The 26928-nt window shown below is 38.9% G+C and overlaps 3 protein-coding genes and 1 non-coding gene across 5 annotated transcripts in view; 3 read left to right on the forward strand and 1 right to left on the reverse strand.

The window, feature by feature from the left end:
- Window positions 1-12758, forward strand: part of MEIOC (meiosis specific with coiled-coil domain) — a 70917-nt gene extending 58159 nt beyond the window's left edge. For both annotated transcript variants that reach the window (XM_067716814.1, XM_067716816.1), the window contains exons 3-8: window positions 837-994; window positions 3011-3115; window positions 5280-7149; window positions 7654-7788; window positions 10396-10576; window positions 11012-12758. In XM_067716814.1, the coding sequence (XP_067572915.1) occupies window positions 837-994; window positions 3011-3115; window positions 5280-7149; window positions 7654-7788; window positions 10396-10576; window positions 11012-11241 (2679 nt within the window). In that variant the 3' untranslated portion in view covers window positions 11242-12758. The remainder of the gene's footprint in view (window positions 1-836; window positions 995-3010; window positions 3116-5279; window positions 7150-7653; window positions 7789-10395; window positions 10577-11011) is intronic.
- On the forward strand, window positions 3326-3455 carry LOC137213756 (small nucleolar RNA SNORA11). Its single transcript, XR_010938377.1, has one exon. It is a non-coding gene; the product is annotated as a small nucleolar RNA SNORA11 (small nucleolar RNA).
- A 1526-nt stretch (window positions 12759-14284) lies between the features above and the next one.
- CCDC43 (coiled-coil domain containing 43) lies at window positions 14285-24197 on the reverse strand. The gene is made up of 5 exons (XM_067716848.1): window positions 23925-24197; window positions 20459-20546; window positions 18652-18787; window positions 17268-17335; window positions 14285-16120 (listed from the first exon to the last, which is right to left on the reverse strand). The coding sequence occupies exons 1-5, from the start codon at window positions 24126-24128 to the stop codon at window positions 15933-15935; spliced, it is 684 nt and encodes a 227-aa protein (XP_067572949.1). The 5' UTR covers window positions 24129-24197; the 3' UTR covers window positions 14285-15932.
- Window positions 24198-24211: 14 nt separating this feature from the next.
- DBF4B (DBF4B-CDC7 kinase regulatory subunit) overlaps window positions 24212-26928 on the forward strand; it is a 41355-nt gene continuing 38638 nt past the window's right edge. Inside the window, exon 1 of the mRNA XM_067716817.1 lies at window positions 24212-24348. The gene's annotated coding sequence lies outside the window, so the exon portion shown is untranslated. The remainder of the gene's footprint in view (window positions 24349-26928) is intronic.

The raw sequence follows: 26928 nt of genomic DNA on the forward strand, positions 1-26928 counted from the left end.
TCATTAAAATCTTAAAACTCAAACTTTTTATCTTATTTACTCAAAATTCATTATAGAAGTGTTAAGAAAATGAGCTTGTTTCTTCTAATTGTAATATCTTTAAAATTTCTTAAGATATAACATGTCTCATCTCATTTTTACACTTTCTCTTGGAAATAGAAACTAGGCTGAAAATTAAAGATATTGTTTTAAAAGGCCCTAATGTAGGAGTAAGAAGGCCTTGAGATTGGGTTTTAGTTTTGTCACCTCTTAGCTCAGTAACTTTTAGCCTCCATTTCCTCATTTTTAAAATATAGAGAATATCCATGTCATAAAGTTGACTGGATACAATAATGTTTGTGGAATTTCTTTGAAAATTCTATGTAAATGTACATTCACTTTTTTTTTCACAGATTGGGAGCAGTAAGACTGAGTTTTGTAAATGATTTATTAAAAATAATACTGCTATAGTCCACATAATGCTCATCTGTTCAAAAAATTAAAACTGCAATAACTGTAGGTGTTTTATACCAGTGATAAGCAACAGGTACTGAACGGGACCAAAATTTTCTTGGAATAACCACGCCCACTTGTTTACATACTGTCTATAGTTGCTTTGGTGCTAGAACAGCAGAGTTGAGGAGTTTCAATAGAGACCTTAACACAGCAAACGCTAGAATATTAATTATCTGGCCCTTTACAGAAAAAAATCGCCAACCCCTACTGTAAAGTAAGCATAAGTGGCTAAGTCTAGATTTGTCTCCCAACTCCTCAAATTTCCTATTATTTGGCTAATATTCTGTAATAAATGCAGTTTTGATTGTGTCTGGTATACAAACATGTCTTTAAAATTTCAGAGTGAAGACAGTGTTGACCTAAGGCAGACCTATGCTCCACTTTCTTCATCAACAGAATATGCAAGTTCTGTAGATTCTTCACTTTTCTATGCACCATCGTCTATGTATGGAGATGATATTAAACAGCCCTCTAATTCTCAGATCAGTGTAAAGAACAGGTAAATTAATAAATTAGATTTCTCAGGCTAAATGAAGTGTTTTTAAGTTTGATTACATGGGAACGTAGTTGTATTAGCCCTTTGTTCCCTATATCAGCATTTTTATGTTATGGCATAATTTTGTTTATCAAACTTTTAGGAAATCTTAAACAGGATAGTTACATGTGTATAATTTTTTCTTATTACTTTTTTTTCATTCATTAGAGGCAACCCTGAGTAAATCTTAAGTTCCTCTTTCTAAAGATAACTTATATAAATGAGTTACAGTTTTTCAATCTATTTTTTTAATCCGATTCTAAATTTTAGGTAATTTTTCCTTCACAAGTATACAACAAACAGGATTTTATCAAACATAAGATACTTTAATTATTTTTCTGTTCAATTCCAGTAATAATAAGGGCCTACTCTATGTCAGATTCTCTCCTACTGGGGATATTAGAATTAACATGGCAAAAATTATCCCTGCCTTTATAGATCTTACAGTAATGATGATGATGATGACGACAACTTGTCAGGCACTGCAAGTATAATGAGGTTTGAAAGAAGTAGTATAGAATATTATGGGAGCTTACTGCCAAGAGAAGCTTAAGGGAGTGACAATACCTTTATGTTAATTATAATAAGGGAGCAGTTAATAGAGGCCGATGCATCTTTAGTTTAACCAGGACATAATTATTTTTAAAATCTGCTAATTAATTAAATAATTGTTAAAAAATTTTAATTTGGTAAGTTCTCTAAAATAGTGATTTTATTAGAAGGACTATATAACATATAATTCCACAAAAAACAAAAATATTTTTTAAGTTGATACTAGTTCATTGAAAAACTTCACACTTTACAGAAATATATAAAGGCAAGCAGAATTTTACCATAACCTTGCCTCTCCACCTCCCAGTAACAACTATTAACAGTTTGGTATATATTACATAGAATATTTTTCTAGATATATACTAACATTATTAAACAAAAAAACTTTATATTGAATCTTTTTGAAATAACAAGATGTAGTGGAAAAAGCATTAGACTTGTAGGCAGACCATTTACTCAGCAAGTGTATAGTAAAGCATGGCAAATCACATGCCCTTGCAAAATTCAAGTTTCTTAATATCACACATGATCATTTATTCAACAGCTTAACGATTACTAATATCTTCCCTTCCTATGTTATGAAGATCAATGAAATTTTGAGTGTTATGCAAATATAAGGTATTTTTATTTATTTCTAAAATGTCCTAACACTATGAAATGATAGACATAAAATATGAAAAAACAAGAAATTACAATTTAAAACAACATATTACTTCTAGGAACAAATTACCCCAAATCCATAAGCGGTAAAAAGGCACCAATTTTCCATCTCCTTGTGGCTTTTACATTTTGTATTATTTAGATAGTTTTAGTCACTAGGTAGGATTTCAGGTACATGGAGTACCAGTCACTTCTTCGGCAAAGATTTAGGGGTAGCCTCCAAATCTTTTACATTTAAGGGACAACTGCAATGTTGCTGTGATATCTAGGATGACCATATCACATTTCACTTTTTAATCCAACGTTTAGTATGAAGAGTCACAAAATAGAGCAACAGGTTCATATGGTTTTCAAATCACAAATGGAAAAACTGAGCAAGTGTTGTTGATGTAATGATGTATACTAGGACTAAACATGATTTCAGGAGCAGCCATGGTACCAACCGTGTCTGCAACATCATGGATCAGAGATTTGTATCTTGATCACCTAAAACGAATAGCATGTGTTTTGGAGAAATAAGAGGTAAGCATACATTGTGAACTAGACATAGGATTTGGAATGAAGGAGAAATACTTATGTAACATAAACACTATGCTAAAGTGGAAAATATTCTGAGTTCCTGTTCCCTTTTTATTTGAAATGATGGTATAGAGTCAATCCAAATATTTTATTGAAAAATAATGGCAGAATAAGTCTGGAAATAGAAATCAATATATTGTATTTCAATATGAGCAAAAGTATTTACATGTGATATTCATTTATCTTTAGGATTCAAACAGAAAGAAATGACTATGGTAGTGAAACAGACTTATATGGACTTGTGTCTAACATTTTGGAAGAGCAAGATAAATCACAGCCATATTTCACTGAGGGGTTAGTATATTATATAAGCTATACAGTGTGTAGTAAACCTTTAAATTCCCAGGTACTAGATTACCCTATTAACTTTTATTTTTAGTTAATAGAGGATCATCTGACAGTAGACATCTTAATTCAGATATTTGTTTCGAGAAGCCTTGATTTTGCTGTGGTGCTTGCCATACAATTGAAAGTTTAATTTGCTATTAAGAACTTTCATTTGTTGAGGTGTGCTTAGAGCAGGGGGTCTGAAGAAATGGCTCGTCTGTTTACAACATACCCGACAGGAATCTGGGTTCATTGTGACAAGGGGCACAAAACTTGTGGCCTTCCTATGAACAAATACCCAACACGTATCCCCCTGCACCTCCATGTGGCTGCTGGGCAGGACCAGTGGGACAGGGCTCAGTACTGGAAGGAAAGCTACAGCATGCAGTGGGGAAGTTTGCCACGTGGAGCCTGTCTGGTCCACGTGTGGGTGGGCCATGAATGGTCTTATAGGCATAAAGGCTTTGAACCCCTCTCTTCAAAAAAAGCAGAAAAATAGATTCCAACTTATGCCATTCTGGAAAAGGCAAAACAATGGAGACAATAAAAAGATCAATGGTTGTCAGGAGTTTGCGGGGAGAGGGGAGATGAATACATAGAGTACAGAAGTTTTTATGAGGGGTGAAAATACTTTGTATGACATTATAATGATTTTATGTCATCATACTTTTGTCCAAACCCATAGAACATGAAACACTATTCACTTCGTAAAGTGAACCCTAAGATGAACTAGGGATGTTGGTGATTATGATGTGTCAATGCAGTTCAGCCTTGGTTAAAAAAAAAAGTCTTAAAATGAATTAACACTCGGGGTAGACGTTTTTGGCAAAACTTTTGTTTCACTTTTATATATGTATACACATTATATATGTGTGTGTTTGTTGGATTGTGATGTAAAATGTGCTTTTTAGATTAAAAAAGTTTGCAGGCTACTGTAGTTATACTGGCAAATAAAAGACAAATTAATTTTTTTTAAAAAGAGAACTTTCATTTGGAAACTTGCATAATTATTCTTGCATAATTCAGAGCTATTTCCCTTGAGTTCATGAGCTAAAATTTGGCTTAAAGAATATACATTCCAAGGACTTTTATACTTATACCTACAAAAATAAAACTATCATTACTGCTGTGCAGAAATATGTATGGATTTTATTCATACGGTAAAAATTTTTTAAGTATGCTTTAATCGTTTTATTTGGGTGTGGAAGCCATGTTATGCGGCACGTGGGATCTTTAGTTGCAGCATGCGGGATCTTTGGTTGCGGCCTGTGAACTCTTAGTTGTGGCATGTGGGATCTAGTTCTCTGACCAGGGATTGAACCTGGTCCCTCTGCATTGGGAGCACGGAGTCTTAGCCACTGGACCACCAGGGAAATCCCAGCACATCTTTTTTATTTAAAAAACATTGAGGTCAACAACACTTTTGTATTATATAATAACTTAATTAAAAGAAAAACTTATTTTGGTTTCTACTTACTATATATAAACAATTCACGTGGGGACTTCCCTGGTGGTCCAGTGGTAAAGAATCTGCCTTCCAATTCAGGGAACACAGGTTCGATCCCTGGTTGGGGAACTAAGATCCCCCATGCTGCGGGCAGCTGAGCTTATGCACCTCAATGAGAGAGCCCGCGTGCCACAAACTACAGAGCCCATGCACTCTGGAGCCCGTGCACCCCACAACTAGAGAGAGAAAACCCACATGCCACAGCTAGAGAGAAGCCCGCGGGCCGCAACATAAAAGAGCCTGCATACCTCAACAAAGATCCCACGTGCCGCAACTAAGACCCGACACAGATAAAAAAGAAAGAAAGAAAAATAAATTAAAAAACAAAACAAAACAATTCATGTAAGACCATGTAGTCACCAGCCTCAGGCCTTAGTATATGTCTCTTGGGAAAGTATAGTGAAGACATATTAAGATTACAATGCATATTTATATAGCATATAGCACATTTCAAGTTATAGTTATTTGGATGTAATGGCAGCTTATAAGGCAAAGTTGGAAAGGATTAGAGATTGGTGAGGTGGGGCAATATAAATGTTTTTGAAAGCCTTTCCTACCTTCTCCACTAAGAAAATAAAGACTTTTAAAACCTAAATTGTAATTAAATGTATTTACTTGTTCTAGGACCTGCTCCTCCAATTTAAAGTCAGTTTGGCCAGTGAACACAAGCAGATTTGCAGATCACCATGACCTCTTAACAGAAACCAAAAGGCCAATAGATACAGCCATCTCTCAGCAAGCTTTTTATACTGGTGAATCTGTGTCAGCAGTGGAAAAGCAGTACCTGCATAATAGTAATCTGATACCACAACAAAAAATAGATGAACTTTATCATGGATTTACTGGTTTAGACCTTGAAGAACAATGGATGTACCCCTCACGAAGTGATCATTCTAACTGTTACAGTATTCAGACAAATGATACAGCTAAGACGACATTTCAAGAATATCTATCTATCAAAAACTGTTTTACACCCCACATTGGTCTGTCTGACATCATGAAAGAATCAGGAGTTGATACCTCCTCTTATGGAAGAGAAAAAATATGTGCTAAAGGTCTTGAAGCACCATTACAGCAAAAGAGGGCAGAGATGTTTCTTTCCCAATTTAATAGATACAATGAAAATGCAGATTATTGTAGATACCCAGAATATGCTTATCCTAATAAGGCTAAGCTGAATAAGTGTTCAAATTTTAGTGTCCAAGATAGTAAAAAATTAGCCAGTGGCACACCTGAAACACCAACTGTAGAAGCAGACACCTACACAAAGTTATTTCAGGTTAAACCAGCAAATCAGAAAAAAATGGAGGCGACAATACCTGACCAGCAGAATTTCACATTTCCAAAAACTATACCACATCTGACAGAAAAACAGTTAGCAAAGGAAGCATTTACTGCTGATTTTGGCTTAAAATCAGAATGTGGACTAAAACCTCACACAGCTTGTCCAGCTAATAATGATTTTGTCAATGTCACAGAAAAGCAACAGTTTACTAAACCTGACCCCCCAAATTCTGAGTATTTTAGGTCAGTGAATTTACTAGCAAACTCAGCAGCATCTTCAGGCAGTATCAACTTAAACAGACCAACTTGGATGAATGTCCAAACAAAAAATAACACTCTTATTCCTTATCGAAATCAAGGTAACTTGATGAAATTAAATACTCATTTAAGTGCAGCTTCAAAAGGTTCTAACCATTCTTCAGATTTCCTGCAACTATCATCTACAAATTTAACAGCAAATAGCAATTTATTTCAGAAGTATTGCCAAGAAAACCCTTCAGCATTTTCTAGTTGTGATTTTGGTTATAATGGTGCAGAAAGAATTCAATCTGTCAGTCACATGAAAGGACTGACAAAGACTGGAGAAGAAAATCTCTTTGAATCTGTTACCGATAAAAAAATAAAGCAGCCAAATGGATTTTATGATAACTATTCAGCTCAGCAGTATGGGATCATTGAAAATGTAAACAAACATTATTTTCAAGCTATGCCCCAGAGTGGCCATTATGACCCTGAGGAAGGGCCAAAGCATTTAGATAGCTTATCTCAAAATACATATCAAGATCTGCTGGAGTCACAGGGTCATTTTAATAGCCACAGACAGGGAAGTGGAGAGAACAATATTAATAGCCGTGTGAATCGCACACAGGTGTCATGCTTTTCTAATAATTATATGATGGGAGATTTAAGGCATAATCAGAGTTTTCAACAACTTGGTTCAAATGGGTTTCCCCTAAGATCCACACACCCACTTGGCCATTCAGTTGTTCCACTGTTGGATTCCTATGATTTGTTTTCTTATGATGACTTAAGCCATTTAAACCCGTATTTCAATGATATGATGTATGGTGATAATTCCTTTTCTGGTTTTGTGCCAACTTTTGGATTTCAAAGACCAATTAAAACCCGTAGTGGACCAGCCAGTGAACTTCATATTCGTCTAGAAGAGTGCTATGAACAATGGAGAGCATTAGAAAAGGAGAGAAAAACGGTAACACAAAACTATCCATTTAGGTGTAACGTAGTATATCCCCTTTGCCTATCTTCATTTTATTTACCTTAGTGTAGCTTAAGAAAGAGTACTTGCCTTATTTTTAAGTTGCATTCTTCTATAATGTGTAGTATTTGTTAAGTTCATGACTATAGAGAATTAATTAGGTAATTTAGAGACTAAAAATGCTTGGGGTTTAAAAAAATTTGTTATTTTAAAGTTTATTTTGCCTATTAGGTAGACTTTTTCCTTAATGGGTTAAAAGTTTATTTCTTTGAATTTTCTAAGTATTAAACTATTGGAGTGTTTAGGTATTTTATGCATTAAGTGTGACAGAAAAGTACTGTGGTACTGTGGTTTGTATTTGTTGCCTTTTGATACCAAAACAATTTTTATCTAAAGGAGTAATTTTCAATTTACTTCTTAGGCCTATGAGAAATATTATTCATGATTGAATCATATTTAGAAAATTTAGCATCTAAAAGTCATATAATTTTTTTACAGACTGAATTGGCCCTTGCCAAAAATTATCCAGCGAAAAAGGTATCGAGTACTAATAATACTCCAATTCCAAGGCTAACCTCCAACCCATCTAGAGTTGATCGCTTAATTGTGGATGAACTTCGAGAACAAGCCAGAGTAAGCTGTGAAAATATCCAATAGCAGATTTTTTAAACTGATAAAATTTTAAAATGCTTCAGCAAGTTAGAATTCTGAAGGATTTTAAAATCACATTTATGTGTAACTCTCTGAAATGTATTCTTTTCCATGTTTGGACCTAGAACTATTAGTTATTTAGGAAAGGGAAAATAGCCCCACTCAGTCATTGAAATAGTAGGTTTAATAGTCTAAGTGGTTCCTCTTCAAGAAACCCAAATTAGCAATGGAACTAATCCTCAACAGAAAGAAAATTCTTTTTAAGCAAAAATCATTTTACCTTTTACAGGGAAAGTCCCATTTCTTAGTCACAAATATTTGTTTCCTAGCTTCATGAGCAAACTGCTTGCATTATACAAGATAGTAAATTAACAGGAAATTACCATATCTCATTTTCTTAACTCTGTACTCTTAACTTTATTTTTGGCTGCATTGGGTCTTCGTTGCTATGCATGGGCTTTCTCCAGTTGTGGCCAGCGGGGGCTACTCTTTGTTGCAGTGCATGGGCTTCCCATTGCGGTGGCTTCTGTTGTTGTGGAGCACAGGCTCTAGGAGCATGGGCTTCAGTAGTTGTGGCCCACGGACTCTAGAGTGCAGGCTCAGTAGTTGTGGCACACGGGCTTTGTTGCTCCGTGGCATGTTGGATCTTCCCAGACCAGGGCTTGAACCCGTGTACCCTGAATTGGCAGGCGGATTCTTAACCACTGTGCCACCAGGGAAGCCCACAGAGTCTTATTTTATTGAACATTAGTTTCTTACTTGTACCATGCTGTCTTTAAAATACAGATATGAACTACTTCAATGGAAAAAGATTGATTTTACCTAGCTTTCAGCCTCATTCAGTTGTAATTTTTAATCAAATTTGTAAATTTGTACAATGGAATTTATCAGTGGTATAGTCAGATACTGACATGGGTTATAGCCAAACGTTATAAAAACTTAGGTCTTCTGTTTTTTTCTTAAAACTGTTCCAAGTTAAATTTTCTTTTTCTCAGTAATACATTTCTAGGCAATAAATCAAAGGATTGCTAACTGTGGATATTAAGAAATATACTTTTTCCAGCCTTACTTAGGCTTCACCCTAATTTAGAAGGTTATGTTTATAGCTGTTATAATAATTTTGTTTATATTTAGCAGCATTAGATCAGTAATACACAAAGGGCAAAAATATTTTTATGTGTACCACTTTCTAGTTTGCTGGTTTTGTGGAATTCTGAAAAAAATCTTTTAAAAGTTTATTAAGGGCTTCCCTGGTGGCGCAGTGGTTGAGAGTCCGCCTGCCGATGCAGGGGACAAGGGTTCGTGCCCTGGTCCGGGAAGATCCCACGTGCCGCGGAGCGGATGGGCCCGTGAGCCATGGCCGCTGAGCCTGCGCGTCCGGAGCCTGTTTTCCGCAACGGGAGAGGCCACAGCAGTGAGAGGCCTGCATACCACACACACACAAAAAAAAGTTTATTAAAAATCACCTGTGTAAATTTCTTTCTTTACACGTATCATTTATTCAAAATGATTGTCTTATTTTAAAAATACATAATTTGTAGTTCACTGGAGTTTTTTCTATGGTATTTTCTTTTGTTGTCTTATTTTCCCCTCAAGAATCTGGCTGGTTGTACAGTTGGGAAGAAAATATTTTATACCTGTACACTTGTGTTTTCTCCATGAGCTTAAACTGGGATAGACTTATTCCAAAGAAACTTGATAGGAGTGTGAGGTTAGAGGCATCATTCAGGTGCTTATTAATTGAGAGGTATTTTTCTACTCTCTCCAATCACTGAACACCAAGTTCTTAATGTAAATTTTAAATCATTTAGCTCCCAAAGGCAATTATTGTATTTATTTGATGTCCAAATCCTACTTACTCAAAAACTGCTCTTTCCTTACACCTTACAAGTTTAGAATTTCAAACAAGTTAGGCATATACAACTATGAAACGTACTACCCTTACTGATATACAGTGCTCTTCTTTAAGCTTAATTAACCAGAAGATTGAGACTTCCTGATTTTCCTTAGCAGTTTTGACAGTTATAGGATTTATTTTGTATTAGTTCAGCATAAGTTTAAATTGGTATTTTCTGGATTATGGATTCCTTAAAACTACCGCTAGCCAGTATTATTTCTGATTTCCAAAAGGAGAACTTTGGAGGCCCAGAAAGGAATTGCTGAAGTCAAGATTAATCAATCTAGGATTTCTCCTTTTTAGCTCAGTTTTTTTCCCTTTTAATTACAGTAACTCCTAATAATGCTCTATTTGCAGGCTATTCTCTTATTTGCCAAAAAGAATGTCATATCTTATATTTGCACTTACTGTTAATAACATGGAAATATTTGAATGTTTGACTTTTTCATTGTTGCTTATTCCCAGTAACTGACTACCCTTAAACCTTTTAGAATTAACATACACAAATGGGTACAAATACCGACTTTCCATCTTTGTTTCCTCCAGCATGGTGTCAGGACATAGTAAGCATTCACTTATTTATTGATTATTACTGCTCTCATCTCTATTCTGCTTCATTGAAGATTTGTTTTAAGTTACTGACAGGGCAATGTGGTTACATGCCTCATCAAAATTTAAAATGTTTCCCTCAGGTTGTGACTTTACTGGGCAAAATGGAACGGCTTCGAAGCTCTCCCCTTCATGCCAGTATCTCTACAGCTCTTGATAGACACTTGGAGTCCATTCACATTGTACAGTCACGTAGAAAGGACGAAATTGTTAATGCTTCAAATCGGCAAAGGCAAGGTGTTCCTAGATGCCAAGATGACAGAGGTACAAACATTAATGCATATTCTTTTGATAAGGCACTGAGATAATTTGAGTGTTAATAAAATCAGACTCTAAAGTTAAAGCGTTGAATTTCTAACATTTATACTTATCTAAAGAATAAATTGTTAAATGGTGCCCACATAACTTACTCCAGAAGTACTTTGATCTATTTTGCTAATATTACCCATTTAATTATAATAACTCTGTTAAAGTCTGTGTTCTACCTAAAGCATAGTCATGGTTATACAAGTCAGAAATAAATACAAGTATCAACACTTTTAAATATTAAGTCAAGTACTTTGGTTAGCTCAGTCAATAGCCATCCTTCTTTTATAAAAATAATGTTTGATCATTTAGTAGCACAGCACGGGGTTTTATGAGTTAAGGGGTACTTAAATGGCATCTGATATGAACTGACCTCAAATATTTCTTTTACAGATGTTTTTGCCCTTGCTTCAGCAATTAAAGAGATGTGTGTGGCTACTCGGAAAGCACGCACTACCCTGTGGTGTGCACTGCAGATGACCTTGCCAAAAACAGCCAGTACAGCTGGCCAAACAGATGTGGAAAAGGCTTTACAAGATATAGTAAACTGTGAAGATAAAGTCCATGAAAGCCTAAATAGTAGCAATCCAATGAACCAGAGAGGTGAAGCAAACAAACATTAAGGAAATGCCAGCAGAAAGAAGAATAAAAAGCTGATAAGTAAATGTATCAAAACATGCTAAAAAATGTTAATGAACTTGTCAAACTTGAAAATTTCATTACATTAATTTTCTTTCACATTTAAAGGTAATACCTTAATGAAGTCTAACTTCTATTTAAAAATCTTCTATTTGGAATGAATCAGATGTAGTTTAAAGTGAACTCAAAGCTAAAGTTGACTACCCTAGGGGTTCCTGGGTAGTCAAAGGTAACAAGTTTAAGTAAATTAAATATTTCCTAACAGCTAAAATATTGCTGAAACCCATTCTGCAGTGCAGGTAAATGCAAATGTGAAATTCTTCTAGAAGATGTTTCATTTAGGTCTGCCTTAGTAAGTATAATTCCAAATAATGAATCTAAGTGACTGTAACCCAATTATGGCTACAGTCTAGTAACCAAGACATAGTTTTGATTGTGATATAAAAGTGTTTTCCTTACAAAACTGGATAATACCTAGGAAACAAAGGAAAACAAGGATGAACCCAATATTCATGTAAAAATATTTAAAATACTACCATATTTATAAATTTGAAATCTTAGTACCTAAGTATATGGAGGAAAATGCATCTGATTCTCCTAAAGCAGGGATAAAAGTGCCAGTGAAAAGACCATGCAAGTTACTGAATATAAAGCCTGTTCAAATCATTTGTGTATATTCTTTAAAATTTAATTATACTATCAATTATTAAATATTTCCAGTTTTAAAGTATTTTAACTGAATCAAAAACAAAACATTTCCTTTATCTGGATCTTTTAGACTTGATGCACAGTAACTAAAATAATGATTATTGTTTTAATATCCTTAGTTTGCTGCCTTTTATGAGGGTATCACGAAGTTCTAAAATGTATTTTTTTAAGGTTAATCTTTAACTTGTTTAGTTTGCAATTGGTTAGTGTATATTTTGTGTAGTTCTGTTCATTAGTTTGCTTCTGTATTTTTTTAAGAGCGTTCTTGAAAGCTTGGCTTTTTCTGTTTCTCATCACTTAATATCTTTGTATGGAACCTGAGTAATTCATTAATATGAAATGTTGGTATTATGTGACTCAGAAGATCTTGGGTTTTAACATTTCTAGCATGAGTTAAACTATGATATAATGTACTGATGAAATTTAATTGAACTATCCTTGACTAGAAACACTAATGTTTCAAATGTTGGTGTGTTTCCTAGTTTTAGAAATCCTGGTATTAAAAAAAAAAAAGTGTAATCACACCACATAAATTTTCTTTAGATGATATTCAGAAGAAACTGATTGAGAATGCAGGATTAACTGTAGGGAGAAACACTTTGATCACTGAAATGCCTTAGAACTACCCAAATGAATTACATTGAGGGTAGTCAAATAAAATAGATCATCCCACCACAGTCACTGTATAGAAAGTGGTTAAGTTTGACGTAAGACATGTTGGGTGTTATGAAAACAAATATTGAACTGAATTTAGTCTCTCAGGAAAAATAAATAAATTACTTTGTTGAAAATATTTAGTTTCATTTTTTTACATGTTTGTATTAGTTTTTTTTTAATATTTATTTTCTTTTATTCTTTTTTGGCTGCTTTGGGTCTTAATTGCAGCATGCGGGATCTTTCCTTGTAGCGCGCCAGCTCTTTGTTGCGGCGTGTGGGCTTCTCTCTAGTTGTGGCTTGCGAGTTTTACTCTCTAGTTGTGGCACACAGGCTGTCCAGGGCGCGTGGGCTCTGTAGTTTGCAGCACACGGGCTCTCTCGTTGAGGCGCGTGAGCTCAGTAGTTGTGGGAGCCGGCTTAGTTGCCCTGCGGCATGTAGGATCTTAGTTCCCCGACCAGGGATTGAACCGGCATCCCCTTCATTGCAAGTCGGATTTTTTACCACTGGACCACCAAGGAAGTCCCTGTATTAGTTTCTAACATTAAGAGTCACTCATGCCAGAAAACCAATTAAATTTCATTTAACTGATAAGAACTGGTGGTAAGTTTTAAATTTCATTATTAACACATAAATAATAGTGTTAGTAGATAATAAACCAATGCCATTCAGATATCCTTAGATCTAACCTGACCTCCTTCAAATAAATTTTTGTTCTGCCTTTGTGCTATTCCTGGCAAACCAGAATAAAAATTCTGGGGAAACTTTTACATGACAGTGGTCAGAAATTAAACACTAGTCCATTAACAAAATACAAACACAAAAATTCTTTGAAATTCTGTTAATCAAGTCATGCTTTGGATAACTCAAGTTAGTAGGTTGTTCCTTTCTATTGTATACCCTCTAATGGATGGTTCTTAAGCATTGTACTTCTGAATTACAACCTATGAATAATCTGGTACTATAATGTTTTAGAGGGTTGGGAATTAATGTTGTGACCGAAATTCCAAATTTGGCCTAAAATGTCAATCATACCACAGAAAATATGGTTGTTTAAAATTTGCCTTTTGCAGTATTGAATATTTTAGACATAAAGGATTTACTGGCACCTGAGTTAACTGGATAACCTTACTCAAAGCCTAATGAGCTGATCCTCTTTTTCTGTTTAAGCATTAGTTCAAGTGTACACTAACTATAACCTATGTAATAGAGTCCCAGAAGAAAGAATTGCCTACTGTTATAACAGATTGAAACTAGAACCCTTCAGGGGTCTATGGATATAACTTGACTCTGCTTCAGAGACCAAAATCAAGGTGAGAACCAACCAAAAATCCAAAATATGGGTTATTAAATTAAAATAGGCTCTCTCATATGCTATCTGTAGCCACAGCCACATATGAAACTAAGACTCCAACAGTACTTCAGAGACTTCAAAGCCAATCTACTGACTGTCCAAAAGAGAAGGTAACCTTTCTGATCTCCTAATATCCAACTCATAGAAAGGAAAACTGAGGCAGAGAATTTATAGATTCCAGGAAGAGGTTCTACTAGCAGAAGAGATAACTGGGCTAATCAAAACATAAGTAAAATTCAAACCCATTCCTAAGTGACCATCCACACAGAACTCACTTCCAGGTGGAAGGAATCAGAATAAATCAGAAGACAGTGATTTAAATAGTTTATTTTTTTAAAAGGTGGTTATTTAAAAAAAATTTTGCAATGCCACGGTTATAGGAGTGTATAGAGGTGACACATCATTTCCTTAACCATGCGTTTTACCTTCCACAGAAAGGTAAAAAAATTTGTTAATCTCATAGTTAATGGTATAAAACAGAGGTCAGCAAACATTTTCTCCAAAGGGCCAGGTAGTAAATATTTTAGGCTTTAAAGGTCACATAAGGTCTCTGTCACATATTCTTTCTTTTACAGCCCTTTGAAGATGTGAAACCCGTTGTTAGCTTGCACCGCACAGAACCAGACTGGGCAAAATTTGGCTGCTGGCAGTTGTTCGCCCACCCCTGGTATAAAATATCTACTTTCTGTCTTGACAGAGGAATTGCTGTCTTCAGGCTTCTTGACAGGCTACTGCCTGAAGTAGGGAAAGGCCTATTTACAGCCGAATGTGGCTTGTGACAAAAGTAGACATGGAGGAGAGTTCCTACTCACTTTTGACTCTCCCAAGCAGTTTTTCCATTCACTCACTCGTTCAATAAATTTGTTGCACCTACTATGTACACTCTTAAATATCTTTGTGTTAGCAGAGCTTTCCAGTGTTTCTTCCTTAAAAGGGTTTCTTTAAACTTGTAATTATCAGGTCCTTATATGTTTTAGGGCAGATCAGGATTAAAATCTCTACTAGCACTCAAGAGGATTCATGATTATAAAAAATGAATCTAGCTAACAATGATATCCTTGCACTCAATACTGACACATCCTTCTTAAAATCACAGCCCAGGGCTTCCCTGGTGGCGCAGTGGTTGAGAGTCTGCCTGCCGATGCAGGGGACACGGGTTCGTGCCCCGGGCCGGGAAGATCCCACATGCTGCGGAGCGGCTGGGCCCGTGAGCCATGGCCGCTGAGCCTGCGCGTCCGGAGCCTGTGCTCCACAACGGGAGAGGCCACAACAGTGAGAGGCCCACTTACCGCAAAAAAAATAAAAATAAAAATCACAGCCCAGATAAGGAAAAATATATAACTAACTCTTATTAAAAGACACTTTGTTTCCTACCATAGGCTGAAACTTTTAAAAAAATCTCAAATGTAGAACAGCCACCAAATAACTTCTCATTTTCCTAGTTTGTTGCCATGTAACATAAAGTCTGGATCCAGGTGGGGCTCTTCATCAGCTTCCTATTTCAGCCATAAAACAATACATTTAGGGGTGAATACTACTTCTGAAGCAATTGACACTCCTACATTTCATCTCAGGGAAGGAGTGGTCATGATTCTGCTCCGTCAGGACAAAAACTGTCAGCTTTCTGAATATTCCTGCTCTTTATCCCAGGTGAGGGAAGACTTTTTAAAGTGGCCAAAAGGAGTACAGGACTTCAGTATTAAAATATAAAGATTGCCCCCATTCCAGATCTTTGGTACAGACATCAACTACAATAATCTGCTTACCCACATCACAGAGACATGGCACATTTTGTAATTAGAAGTGTTTGTGATTTTCCTTTTGACCATGTAAACAAAAGGGGGAATGCCTTGGGAAACCACTTTTGCAATGTTTTCTCATTTCTCTTAAATACACAAGTGCACAACCAGTTCTCCCTTTGACCAAGTTCATGAGGAGAAAGAATAGAGTGGACCAAGGTTATCGCTTTCGCTCTCCTCTTTGAGTCCTTTTCTTTTCCTTTTCCTTGCGCTCCTGCTTGGCTAGCTTGTCCCTCTCCCTCTGCAGCTTGTCCTGTTCCTTCTTCCTTTGGGACTCATCCCGAAGAGAGTCTCGCTCCAGTTTTCGGGCATTAAGGACATCTTCCACGTTGGTGTTTCGAAACAGGGCTACAGGTGAGTTAAGGGATGAGGGTCCAGGTCACACAGGTCTCAACTACTGCTCTCTCCTCATTCTTGCTGTCATCTCTCTACATGCCAAGTCTTCAATACTCTCTACCTATCCCTAGTCTTAAAAAAAAACCCTTACGTTTATCTTTGGTCTAATGGGAAATCCTAAAACTACCATTAGTAAAAAACTAGAATAAAAATCTCATTCAGACTTATCTGAGTGTTAAATATTTCATGAAAATGAAATTTCATTCTACAATAAGTACTTCTATCATTCACTGACGCAATATTGTATAGTGTCCAGGCTAGTTTTAGTAACTAGAGTATTAAAGTAACTGGCAAAATTTTTATGTACTTGGCATTATTAAAATGCTTGAAAAGAGTTAAGTTGTTTAACCTTACTAAACTTTATCAGGTTGCTTTTTACCCTAGACCACTAAAGCTTAAGTGAAAATCATGTTCTAAGGAAATAAGTTTAACCAGTTAGAAAATACCTAGCCAAAAACTTTACTCTTCATTTCTTACAACTTTAAAACATAACCTGTTACTACCAGACAAGCTCCTCTTTACACTTAAAACATAATTTTTTTCTGCTTTAGTGCTTTAAAATGAGTAAGTCTCACTGAAATAACCCCCCTTCTCAGATAATCCACCTTACTCCTCACCTTTAAGGCGGATTTCTATCCACGTTCTCTAGGAAGCTGCTCATAAGTGATTCTGTTGGTAGGGATTTTCCTCAGCACGTATGTTCCAATCTGTCCGTATTTTAACTTAAAGTCTTCAGTGTTTGTAGTCTCTTTCCACTGAATTATAAGATCTTTGAGGACAAAGACCAAAACTGCAATATTGTTCTATTTGCTTCCACATTGCTCGGAAACCCAGCGCCATATGCAGGGAATATAGATTCTCATTTTCCCTTAGAAATCCTTTCTCTAAGCCCTTCACAGTTCATGTTAACATATTTTCTTTGGGGAAAATTCTTGCTAAATTGACTATTTAGTACTGTCCTAGGACTGAGGCTCACAATGCTGGCCTGACCTGTGTCATTGGAGGTAAATGGAGCCCCCAGCAAGGACAGTAAAATAAAAACTGACCCACAAGAATATTCTACGGAGGAACACATGGGGATGGACACAGAGAAGGATACATTTCTCAGAACCAGTGCTCATCATGGTGGCACCTGACTCATCCTTCTCATCTGCTTCAGTGAGTGACGTTAAGGAAAGTCAGATGGAAAACAAAGGTTAGTACATCCCAACCCAACATCAGAAAATAGTGACTAAGGTGATGGGTAGGAAAAGCGCGCTGAATGGAAGGACTCTGTCAGGGATATGACGGTAGACCCAGGAGAGTCATCTTGGGAAGTCTCAACTTGGGGAAGACTGCTCAGAGCTTCTGTAAAATCCTTCTCTCTCAGAGGCTGAAAAGAAACTGAAGCTGGTCTAGGTGGACTGCCACATTACCTGGGAGCCAGGGGATGGCAAGATAACCTCAAAAACGGTGGTTCTCAAAGTGTGGTTCCCAGAACTTGTGAGAAACACACATTCCTGGGCCCCATTCTGGATCTACTAAATCTAAAACTGTGGGGCATAAGGCCCAGCAATCCTCCGGGAGAACCACTGCTTAAAACATTCTTTTCTAGCCCAAGAAATGAGATTTTGTAGTTGGAACCTCAGCTCTGCCAAACCTGGCAAGAAAAATCATGAGGGAAAACTAGAAGAGGAGTTGGCCCCAAAGAGCCTGAGAATTCTTTCCTAACCTAGTGACGTTTCTGGTATGATGTCCACTCCATTCAAGCTGGCTCAGTAAGCTAGGCATTCCCTAAACAAACTTCAAATTCACGGGAAACCAGATCTGCCCCCACCAGCAACACCTGCTTTTCACACAGTCCCCGCTCAAATTCCAGGTTTATTCTGGTGTTGCTTTGGGGGGTTCAGTCTCACTTTGGGGGTTCAGTCTCACTTTTATTAATTATGTGGTCACTGGAATATTAAAAAAAAAAAAAAGATTCAAATGAAATTGCTCCAAATTTGGGAATCCAAATTCAAATCCAGGTTCTAGTCCTGGTTTTGCTATTAATTCTTTGAATGTCTCTGATCACCCATTCATCTCTTAGTGCCTCAGTTTCCTTATCAACTGTGAAAAAATATAAAGATGGATTATACATGTAACACTGTACTTCATAGAAAGGTATCATACAAATGTAAAGAATCATAAGTGTAAATCAACTATAAAGAATCACAGTTAGAGCATATTTTCTGAAAACACAGTAACAGTGGTCCATTCAGGCATTATTTGTTTCACACTGAAGTTTTCAGGAACATATAGATTGTGTCTTAAAAAATGTAAGTCCAGTATCAACCATTCCAACATCATTCCTCACGCCCACCGTGGGCTACAGATCACTGCCATTTCAAAGGAGAAAATTAAGCTATAGAGGGGGACTGGCAGCTTCCCAGAGCTCACTGTAAACCAGCAAAGGCTTTTGGCTCAAGCCTCAGGGAATAGCGCTGAGACTCCAGAAAGGATATTCCTCTTCATCTGTCACGTCAGCATACTGCGCCAGGAGCGCAGCTTTCCTCTGCTTCTCCTCTTCTGACACCATCCTGGGCTTCACCACAATCTGCGCCTGCTTCTCAATGAGGGTGGCAATGGCCTGGACCTCATCTGGGAGGTGGTGGGAGGGCAGGGAGGGACAACAAGGTTGTATGTGAGAGGAAACATGCTCACCGAACCACTAGTCCACCACCCTGGCAGTGCTTGGAGTAAAGGCAAGGGCATCTGCTGACTCCTTAGAGCTCTGGGGTGCAAAGGAGGTGCCTCGGGGGCCAATGAGAAAGGCAAGGAAAGGCCGTGAAGGCCAGGCTTTAGGTCTCGTATTCGTCTTCAATCAGAGCAGCCCTGCTTTTACTTATTTTATATAATGAAGTTCTGCTGCTTTAAAAAAAAAAGGTTAAAAAGCACTGCATTAGAACCATAGACAATGAAGCCTCCAAACATGAAACTTTCTCTCCTCTCAGCTCAGAAGCCAAAGAGGGAATCTAGCACCAACTTAAGCTGGCCTATTTCATGTTGATAATTATGCTAGGTGAAATTCTTATACTATTTTAAAATAAAATCATCTGTTAACTTCTCCATTCTCAAAGAAAGGAGGCAATGGTGTAAAGCAGTGATTCTCATGCCTGGCTGCATATTAGAATCATCTGGGGGAGCTTTAAAAAAGATAGCAATGCCTGGGTCCCCACCCCAAAGATGTTTATATAATTGGTCCATGGTGCAGCCCAGGCACAGGCACTTTTATTTTTATTTATTTATTTTATTTTATTTTTGGCTGTGTTGGGGCTTCATTGCTGCACGTGGGCTTTCTCTAGTTGCGGCGAGAGGGGGCTACTCTTCACTGTGGTGCGTGGGCTTCTCATTGTGGTGGCTTCTCTTGTTGCAGAGCACGGACTCTGGGCACATGGGCTCAGTATCTGTGGCATGCAGGCTCAGTAGTTGTGGCTTGCGGGCTCTAGAATGCAGGCTCAGTAGTTGTGGCGCATGGGCTTAGTTGCTCCGCGGCATATGGGATCTTCCCGGACCAGGGATTGAACCTGTGTCCCCTGCATTGGCAGGCGGATTCTTAACTACTGTGCCACCAGGGAAGTCTTGGCATTGGCACTATTAAACGTACAGCAAGCAATTCTAGTGTACAGCCATGACTGAGAACCAACATGCAGATGGCTTAGAACAGATTCTGTTCAAGTTTGGATTTATGATTTGAGCTTTCTGCAGCTGATTTGTCATCCTAATGGTAACATCTCTTTCATTTTAAAGGGTGGAGGGTTTAGCTGAATAAAGTAAAAGACCAATCATAATTTGTGTTATGAAATGAGAATATGAAAAAGATGGGAAAATATAGTTGACCCTATACCTGCAGAGCAAATCTACAAGGGGAGTGGGAAGAGGAATGAAAACGAAAAAAGAAAAAACCACAGTGAAGAGAGCCATGGTCAGCTGAAGCAGAAAAATGTAAAAGGAAAAAAGAAAACCAATGTTCAGTTAAAAAGTTAAAGTAGGACTTCCCTGGTGGCGCAGTGGTTGAGAGTCCGCCTGCTGATGCAGGGGACACGGGTTCATGCTCCGGAGCCTGTGCTCCGCAATGGGAGAGGCCACAACAGTGAGAGGCCCGTGTACCGCAAAAAAAAAAAAAAAAAAGTTAAAGTAAGCTGCTCTGTGTTTGCCAGTTTAACTTATTTTAGGGCAAATGAGCATCCACTGGAGAAAACTAAAAACTCTTTCTCTAACAGCTGTAGAGTAAAGGTTGTTGGAGATTAGACGTAAAAACTCCAACTCTACCTTCTTTTTTCACTTTGGTGACAACATTCTGAGTTTCCGACCATCGTTCCACAATCTCCTTGCAGATGTTAAGAAGGGAATCTTCTTCCTGGTTGGAAAAGTAGACCAATTAATTTCCTGAGAGCCCTCAACCTGAACAAAGTCTATGCAGAGGGCAGAGCTCCCCCTGCTGGTGATGAGAAGAAATCACAGGGAAGGTTTGGAAGCCACAGAATAGAGATTATGTTTCTCTTCTGAGGCTCCAAACACAGAGGTAATCCTATGTGTGAGTCCCAGAAGCCACACCTGCTAGGTCAAGAGCACCCACCCCATCCTGTCAAGCTCCAAAGGAAAGGATTCTCACCAACTCAGGGCAGTCCTTCTCCTTTCGGGGCAAAAACCTGTTGCTTGAGTCAAAACTCTATGAAATCTTCCTTGGCCAATTTACTCAACTCAGAACACTCTCCAAAGTTTATCAACTTTCTTGCTGGAACATATCCACGAGCTTGCTGATCCATAATAAAGAGAAGTTAAGTGAGTAGATGGTCTCCTATACAACCATCCCTCTGTCCATTTTTCATAAGCAGACATATTCTGCACACCAACCAATCTTCCTCCTTAGCATGGTATGACAAAAAGGATGTTGGCTTTGGTGTCAGGCTTACTTAAATTCAAATCCCAGATCTATGAGCAAGTTTCTTAACTTTTCCAAGCTTCACATCTTCCCAGGATTTGAGAGAGGATGAATGTGTATAAAGGGCCTGCAGTCCTAACCGCTGGTGGTCCAGTGGTTAGGACTCTGTGCTTTCACTGCCGTGGGCCAGGATTCAATCTCTGGTCAGGGAACTAAGATCCCACGTGCTGTGCACCGCCAAAAAAAAAAAAAAAAAAAAGGCCTACACCACTGGGCAAAGAACAGGCATTTCAACAAATATGGGTATTTCCCTCCATCTTCATTATGGCTGCCTTCACCACCTTCACCTTCTATCCCTCAGGATGAGTTGTCAGTGTTCACATTTCCTAATGTGTCAGGCACTGTTCAAATACATAAGAACTCTCAGAGTTCTTAAAACAGTCTCAAGAAGCACTCTCAATTTAGAGATGAGGAAACCAAGGCACAGAGGTTAAGTAACTTGCCTAAGGTGATAAAAGTAATAAGTGGATTAAACAGGATTTGAACCCAAGCATTCTGGCTTTGAGCCCACGTTCTCAACCGTTATATTACACCATCTCTCAGAGAAAAGTAAGGAGAGGCAGAACACAGACTTACTGTGGATATCCTTATTCTGCACCCAACAAAGGATTCCATCCTCTACCCTGCATACTTTTAGCATGCATGCCAGACATATTGGACTTCTTTGGTCCAGAGTTCCTGACTTGCAAGGATCCCCAGCAGGAAAAGCAAAGGGAGAGGAAAAGAAAAAAGGGTAGGAAAAGGAATGGAGAGGCAAAAGAGAAAGGGCACTCTTGGAGGACGAGGTGGTTTATTCCCCCAATCCCCTCATCCAAACCAAAGAAGTTCATTCCTCCATTCGTTCATTTATTCATCCAGATGGTTCCTGCCATATTCAAGGCACTAAGATGAATGCTAAGAGATGAATGAGAAACAGTCACTAGCCTCATAACACTTACAATTTAGAAGGCTGGTATATAAACAGCTGTGACGAAATGTAATCTCCTGTTTACTAAACTCATTGTGATAATCATTTCATGATGTATACTGTACACCTTAAACTTATGTAGTGCTGTATGTCAATTATATCTCAATACAACTGGAAGAAAAAAATGTAACATCCTCCTTAATGCTATGACCCTACTTAAAGCTGCTCACCCCTCCATTCCACTCCTGATCCTCTTACAATGCTCCTTTTTTCCTAGCACTAATCATTTTCTAACATACTATATAATTTACTGATTATGTCTTTCCTTACCGGAATATAACCCTTTGAGGGCAGGGATTTCTGTCTATGTTGTTCCCTAAAGTACCCCAAGCACTTAGGGCAGTGCCTGGCCGATGGATATTTTTATCCATCAATAAAAATTTGATTAATCAGTCAATCAGCGCGGGACTTCCCTGGCAGTCCAGTGGTTAAGACTTCGTCTTCCAATGCAGGAGGTGCGGGTTAGATCCCTGGTGGGGGAGCTAAAATCCCACATGCCTCACAGCCAAAAAACCAAAACATAAAACAGAAGCAATATTGTAACAAATTCAATAAAAGACTTAAAAGAAAAATCAATCAGTGCAAGTGCAATCAGAAGGAATAAAGGGAAGGATGACAGAAGCTTTTGTTTACTGTCATTTGCTCCCAATTATATATACTATTCTTGAATCTTACCTCAAATTGTTGCTGACAAACTTCTAAATTCCTAATATTGAATCTAGCCCAATATGGCAATTGAGTTGGCTATGCCTTTTGTTTTTCCTAGAATGGGAAAATAAAATAAATAAATTTTTTAAAAAGTAACTTAAATTGCTTGCCTCCTACTCTTTCCCTCTATGACCTGCAACGTAATAGTTCAAGGAAATATGTTATTCCACTGTGTTGTATTTCCACTGAACTTATGAGTTGCATCACAAGCTGTGTTAAGGCTTTCCCATTTATAGGTCGATCTCACCAGAGCAGGCTCTGGAACTAAAAGGGGGCCCTTGCCAGGAGGCCCTGGGACAGCTGCACTAGTGTTATGTTTTAACCACTTGACCAGTCAATGAACTGCACTTTCACCAAGTAAGTGTAGGTAGAGATGAGGGCAGGAGAAATGATCAGGTTGGAAAAGTGGACATCTTGGTGACTTACCACTTAAATACAGTTTAAATAAGCACAATTTCTGAATTCTTGAATCTGCTTCTAAAAGGCTAAGTATCAAGTTTATCTCTCTTCTTTAAAACTCTGATCTCTCTTACTCCCCAACCTACTCCCCCCAATGATTACTGCATTTCTAAATACAGTAAAGGATCAAGCACAAAATTGGTTTCCATTCTGCCTAGGCGTGAAAAGACCTCTACCGCCTAAACTGACCCTTTTTGGACTCCTGCCTCCAAAATAGGAAACCGAGAGGGTACCTCCTGCAGGCTTTTGTCAGGGGCACTGCCTCTTAAAGGGCACAGACATCTCAGAGCACTTAATTCCCCCCTCTGAACACTGTCAGCGGATGGGAATGAAATTGGTTGTTACACGTTTATGATAAAACTCATTCAGACATTTCAACGCCTTTGGAAGAATACTCACCCAGCTCACCGACAGGCATCTGAGAGGGCCTTGTCCTCAAGAATAAGGTAAAGCCTTTCCTCTCTATGCACCTGCAACCTTCCGGCTCCCAAAACCCTGGATGGGGAGCAACCCCCTTCCCCCGAGGCCCAGGGCTCAGAAGAGTATTCCTCTCCCAGGTGAGACCACTAATCCTCTGGGACACCAAGTAGGGGAAAGGGGATACGAAGTACTGACAGGGGCCGGCAGAGAGGCTAAAGGAATGTGTCCGGGCTTCTCACCAGGAAAGCAGAGAGGATACCCTGCAGAGCGTCCAGCTTCTCCTCTTCCTCCTCCTCCTGAAGGACACCCAGGATGTAGGCACCGTAAACGGCTCGGTCCACTCCCAGCGCCTCCAACCGTCCGTCTAGCCACGATTCAAAGCCGCTGCCCCCTCCATCGCTCTCGCCGGAGGCAGCAGCGGCCACTGCGCTGGGCGCCGCCATCTTGGGGCCAGGGTCCTGCCAGCCCCCAGGGCGCCTACCGCAGCGCCTGACGGGCCGCGCCACGGGCTCACTGCGCATGATCAGAAGCGAAATCCACGCCCCGGCGCGCGGGGCGTAGAACCTAGTCGACCCGTAGTGACCTGCCGGGTGTTTTGTACCTTCTAAGTAGAGCGCGTCTTGGTTTACGCACGGTCATGTGTTCTCTCAGGAATCCTGGCTGGTGAGTAGTCTTAACCGACTCTTTTTTTACAGTTGGGGAAGTTCGGAGGGGTTCAGTGACTTGACCAAAGTCACGCGGCTAATAACTAAACGGGACTGGAACTCACCTTCGATTCTAGCGCCTCGACCGGCCTCACCAAGCCGCCCTTTCACGCCACTCGTGGGAAGCTAAGCCACCCACTCCCACACAGCTTTCAAGGAGGAAACAGCTGCCTCTGTCCGGAATGCCGTCTCTATCAACTGCTACCACCTGCACCTTTCCATGCTCCTCCCGTATGAAAATTCAAGCTCCAGAAAACCTTCCCTGATTCCCTGCAATCTGTGTTCAGACCACTCCAGTGTGCTGCGGTTGCTTCTCTGCATTTACCGTGCTGTGCTTAACGCGCTACCGGACACATAGTGGGTGCTCAATAAATGAACAGGCAACCTCGAGTCATTTCTTTCATTCACTCAGTCAACACACAGAAATAACTCCGAGAGCCTTCTTTACCCATTGTCAAGCATTATCTAGGAGCTTTTGATACATTATCTCTTTAATCCTCCCAACAGCCGTGTGAGGAGATGCTTTTATTGTCCACATAGTAAAGATAAGGAAAATGAAACACAGAGTCACACAGTTACAGGGAGCCCAACCAGAGGCAAGTGCGCCTGCACAGCGGGCGGAGCCTCAGATGGCTCTCAAAACACCTGGCTCTGGGCTGAAATGAACTACCCAAGAACCCCGGTTAGCTTTCCCTGAACTGCAGAGGGGGGCTGGCAGGTCACTGGCCTGACTTTTTCATTCACTAAATATTTATTGGCATTGCTGCTAGGCACTGAAATATAAAGATAAATGTCACAAAAGCTCTCCCTTTAAAGGGTCTTCAGTGGAAACAGACATGTTTAATCATGACAGTACAGTGAGATAAGTGTTTCAATATCTAATGGAGATTGCAGTAGGTTGCCTGGAAGGAGATTAGGTTAACATTGCCTGTTGGATGGGAGTTGGAAACTGGAGATGGGAGATCTAGGAAGGCTTCTGGTGGAGGCGATACTTTCACTTTTTTGAAGAACAAGTGAAAGTTTTTTAGGCAGAAAGACTAGAAGAGAAAGGGAGCAGACCCAGATGCATGGCACTGTGTGGGCCCTCCAGAGAATCATGGATGGCTTGAGCAGCAGAGTTCAGATAGAAGATTTTCAAGGGATGACAACAAAAGGAAAGGAAGGGTCTTATATACCTGGCAGAGCGCCTCCTGAGAGAATCCTCTACCCTTATTATCGTTGGGATAATGTAAATGAATGAACATGGAACATTGTAAAGCTCAGTAGAAATACAGGATACTGTGACTATTATTCCCATGGCTTCTGTGTGCTCCCTAAGTTAGAATGTGACAATAATGGAGTCAGAGGCCGGAGTCAGCCCCCAAAGACTTGCCCCTATTTCAGATCCTCAGATGTACTTTCTAACCCAGTGGCTGTCTTGCAGGTGGGGTTTGTTGGTTAACAGATTTGAGAGCCATCATGACTCAAGGATCATAGTTTGAGGTCAGAGCCCCCACGATCAGAAAAGGAGCACAGGGGACTTCCCTGGTGGCGCGGTGGATAAGATTCCAAGCTCCCAATGCAGGGGGCCGGGGTTCGATCCCTGGTCAGAGAACTAGATCCCACATGCATGCTGCAACTAAGGAGCCCATGTGCCGCAACTAAGACCAGGTGCAACCAAGTAAATAAATATTAAAAAAAGAAAAAGGAGCACAAAATTTTGTTCCTTTTTAAGTTTTCACTTTGAAATAATTACAGACCCACAGGGAGTTGCAAAAGTAGTACTTAGAGACCTGTGCATCTTCACTCAGTTTCCCCCAATGGTAACATCTTACATAGCTATAGTATAATATCAAAATCAGGAAATCGATATTGGTACAGTGCACAAAGGCTTTTTGAAGACATCCTAGAAACTTCTTACAAAACTGAGTGAAGGCTCTACAGACCCTGCATTTTACAAAATCCTCATTGGCTATTTTATTACAAAAGTTATAGCTCATAGTTCAAAAAACCAATTCATACCACTGGACAAATGACAGAAAGTGTACAGAAAAAAATCAAGATGGCTTTTTACACTGGAAAAAAAAGAGTCATTTATAACTTTTAAAATATGCAAATTAAACTTGCAATGAGATAACATGTTTTCTTCTCAGATTTAAAAGTCTGATAATACTGTGTTGATCTGACATTGGGTAACAGGCACTGGAAAATGTTTCTGCAGAAAGTAAATCGGTACAATCTTGTTGGACGGCAATTTGAAAAGACCCAGCATTTATCCTTCTGGGAATTTATTATAATACATGCATGTGTGCAGAATGACATATTTATAAGGATATCCGTTGCAGTGACGCTAATTGTAGTGAAAAGACAGGAATAGTCTACATTCTATCTATAGGAGACTGACTCAAAAAAGCCACAGAAGGAAGTATTGTGCAGCCATGAAAGTGGAAGAAGCTCTTTATGTAGTGACATGTAACAAAATTCAAGATACATTGTTAAAGAAAAAAGTGAGGCTCAGAACAGTATGTAATGTTTGCTACCATTTGTGTTTAAAAAGTTG

Source organism: Pseudorca crassidens, chromosome 19 (genome assembly GCF_039906515.1).
Source record: "Pseudorca crassidens isolate mPseCra1 chromosome 19, mPseCra1.hap1, whole genome shotgun sequence".
Lineage (NCBI taxonomy): Eukaryota > Metazoa > Chordata > Mammalia > Artiodactyla > Delphinidae > Pseudorca > Pseudorca crassidens.